We start from the raw sequence: 3511 nt of genomic DNA, 5'->3' as shown, positions 1-3511 counted from the left end.
TATATATGAAAATGTATGTAACTGATATCTTTTTTAATTTTTTAAAATTTAGATTCTCTATTTTACAAAGTATTTAATTTATTTTTTATATAAAAAAAACATATATAGTTTATAAATTCGTAATTATAAAAAAACCGAGCGACCTTATGTAGCGCAAATTATCTTCATATTTCTTCACCCCTGTTGTCTCTCGCCTCTCACGACTTCTCCGCCTGCAAGTCTTTACGCACTGTGTAGGTCCCTTCTAGAGTAGAGTATATCCTTTCTTCAGGGATCTACAGTCACGATGATTCCCTCAAAAGTAGAAAAAAATAAGGCAAGAAAAGGACCCTTTCATATCTATCTTTTTCAAATAGAAAAAAATGGATTTGGAGACCTCCCTTCTCGATAATCACGGGCGACGGGAGATTGCTGGAACTCTTCGAGCGAAGATTTTCACTCTCCCGCGCTCTACGACAAGAGGAGGGAGGCGCGAGAGGGAGCATCTCGAAGGCGCGACGCAGTCTTAGGAGTGAAGGGCTTGCGAACTTGCAGAAGGAGAACTTGATGGACTCGGGGGCGTTTTAGGGAGCTCCGGGGGCGCCGCGCTCGCTCTTAGCGGTCGACACAAGCCGGAGGAGCTCGCCACCCTCGCGGCCACCACCAGGTTCTCGCGGAAGGAAATCCAGCTGATTTACCGAGGTTTCAAACAGGAATGCCCGACCGGTCTGGTCGACGAAGATGCTTTCAAACAGATCTTCTCGCAATTCTTTCCGCAGGGAGGTAATGAAGGGATGATGATGATGATAACAACAATGATGATATTGATAATGCCGACTGATCTATTGAACGATAAATACAAACGTCTTTTTTCTGTCTTTGTGAATTTTAATTGTAAATAAATAAAATAATCGTTTTTATTGTAAAAATGAAATTTTTAGATGATATTCTGTCTCAGCTTCTTTCTTATATTTCGTTCATCAGATTTTGTTGATTTTCGAAATTTTCTGGTTTCATGTTAACCGAATTAAAATGAAAAAGTAAATATTAATTTATATACAGGTTTTTTACATAATAAGAATTTTCTAAATTTTGAAAGCTTTATATTTTTTATTAGGCAAATAAATCTATCTTGTGTTACACGAAGAAATCATATAAATCTGTTTAAGTTATCATTACCGTCCTTTTTTGATCACGTGTTGTAGACGCAAGTCAATACGCTCATTATGTTTTCAACACCATGAAGAGGAAACCGTCCGGCAAGATAAGCTTTGAGGTGAGCGACGTCGCAAATAAAATGTTCTGAAAGGAACACGGAAATATTCCCCATGATTTTGAACTCTGCTTTATATTTACTGATTAGACGATTCTATTCAAGTTTTACAGGAAAATTATAGGTTTATTAGTCTGAGTTATAAATTTGTCTTTTTAAATAGGAATTCCTCACTATATTGTCGAAGGTGTCAAGAGGATCGGTGGAGGAGAAGTTGCAATGGGTATTTGGTCTGTACGATCTGGATGGCGATGGCTTGATAAGTAAAGAGGAAATGCTGGATGTTGTGGGCTCCATTTACGAGATGTTGGGTCGTTACACGCAACCGCAAATCCTTGAGCCGCATGTGGCCGCTCGCGAACACGTCGATCGTATCTTTCATGTAAGTAATACGATAGCCCTAATTAGCTAATAAAACAGAACTGAAGCTAACACTTATAAATGAAGATAATTAATAACGAAATAAAAGTTGTAAATTGTAAATATTTTGCGATCTTTCAGAACATAGTTAATAATAATATTAGAATTCATTAATTATTCTAAAAAATTGTAATATTTCTTTTATTTAAATATATTTCATATAATGTATTATATTTTTTAATTTTATTTCATAATGATGGATATTTAATGATGGATGATAATTGTATGGCTCGTGTAGTTAATTATTATTAATAATTGAGTAATATCAATAATATTTTATGCATATTTTTAGTTGATGGACGCGAATAAGGACGGTGTGGTGACTATCGAAGAGCTGGTGCAGTGGTGCTCCAAGGATGAGCAATTGTTGCGAAGTCTCGATACTCTGGACACCGTATTATGAGAATTTAATGTTCTATCGGAAATTTCAGTATCAGATTATCAAATACGCTTTGAGCAATGATTATGAAATATCATGAACCTATCTATCGATCTATTCTACTTTGGTTTTATAGAGAGGAATACGTAAATTTTCAATGATTTAATAATTATATGTAATTATACGTAAGAAAAGTTGATTGAAAGACTTGATTAAAAAGACTTTTCTTAAAAAAAAAAACAAATATCTAATTAAATCTGTTTACGAATCGCCAGCTTATATTTTATATATAAGAGTAATACAAATTGCAATAATTCGACATTTGCGAAAAGAAAAAATCAAATGTAACCAACCGAAATGTCATTGCTCGAGACGTATTTTTAAGAAAAGGCCCTGGAGAATCATTTCGCACGTGTCTTTTGTAAATATGTATGTACCTCGTTACACACCTACCCAGTCTTTCAAATACAACAACTTCCGATACGTCGTTCAACAATTGAAAATCTGAAAGAATCAACGATTTAAGTTGTTCAAAGTTTCTCGAAGCTTCACAGAGAGAGATAGCTTTAAGAATTTTTTTTTAAATATTGAAATTATAATTAAAAATATCTCAAGTTATTATGTTATATATAAAATTATTAAATTATTCATTATTTCGGGAAAAATAAATTGTTAGTTCGTTCAGATACTCAATTTTCTACAATAGATGAATTAAAAGTAATCGATAAAAATTTAATTTGCAAAAATAGAAAAGATGTTCGTAATTCAATTGAATTTGATTATCGATTTTAAATCGATTTTCGAATTTTTAAAATGATTTTACAGAAGAGATGTGCGTCTTTCTTCTTTCTAGAAATTTTTCTGTTGACTTGTATATTTTTAGAAAATTACTATTAGCAAATTCAGTTGGACGTACTAGTGCATACTAGTGCTTATTAAAGTTGTTGTACACTGTTTAAATGTATATGACTATAAAAAAGTGAAATGCAAATATTTCAAATTATAATAAAAATATTTTATCTAACAGCACAATAAAGTGTATTGAGAATTTCATAGTTTAAACGATCTTTATTTATATTAAGCATACATTATTATTACAATTTGCGTACAACGACTTTAATATGCATTAGTGAACACTGAGTTCAATCAAATTCACTATGTGATATTTGCATAATGTTGCGAAGTGTTTAAACCTTGGAAAATCTTTAATAATAATATTATTCGATTGACTCTTTAAGGGCATATCTGCCCTAGCTCTTTAATATTTCCAAATTTAATCTTTTAATCTTAATGTACTATTATGAATGCCAAATTCGAACTTTTAAATCATCGATTACAAAGCAGTACTCTTCTCAGGCCAAGTGAGGAAAACTAATGTTATTCTGTTACTACTTTGCCTGTACCTCGTGTGATTATCCTGTACCTTATTATTATATAATAAAAATAATGTATATATATAT

The 3511-nt window shown here is 32.1% G+C and overlaps 1 protein-coding gene across 2 annotated transcripts in view; it reads left to right on the top strand.

Moving 5' to 3' along the window:
* The window catches only part of LOC108691815 (Kv channel-interacting protein 2-like), a 4556-nt gene extending 2481 nt beyond the window's left edge, over positions 1-2075 (top strand). The window contains exons 2-5 of one of the 2 annotated variants that reach the window (XM_018199729.1): positions 568-762; positions 1185-1255; positions 1416-1634; positions 1965-2075. In XM_018199729.1, the coding sequence (XP_018055218.1) occupies positions 568-762; positions 1185-1255; positions 1416-1634; positions 1965-2075 (596 nt within the window). Of the gene's footprint in view, positions 1-534; positions 763-1184; positions 1256-1415; positions 1635-1964 lie in introns of both variants that reach the window. The other variant, XM_018199728.1, reaches the window with a different exon arrangement.
* Positions 2076-3511: the final 1436 nt, after the last annotated feature.

The sequence above is a fragment of the Atta colombica genome, unplaced genomic scaffold, assembly GCF_001594045.1.
Source record: "Atta colombica isolate Treedump-2 unplaced genomic scaffold, Acol1.0 scaffold52, whole genome shotgun sequence".
NCBI lineage: Eukaryota > Metazoa > Arthropoda > Insecta > Hymenoptera > Formicidae > Atta > Atta colombica.
The sequence above is the reverse complement of the archived record's forward strand: the minus strand, read 5'-3'. Positions and strand labels throughout refer to the sequence as shown.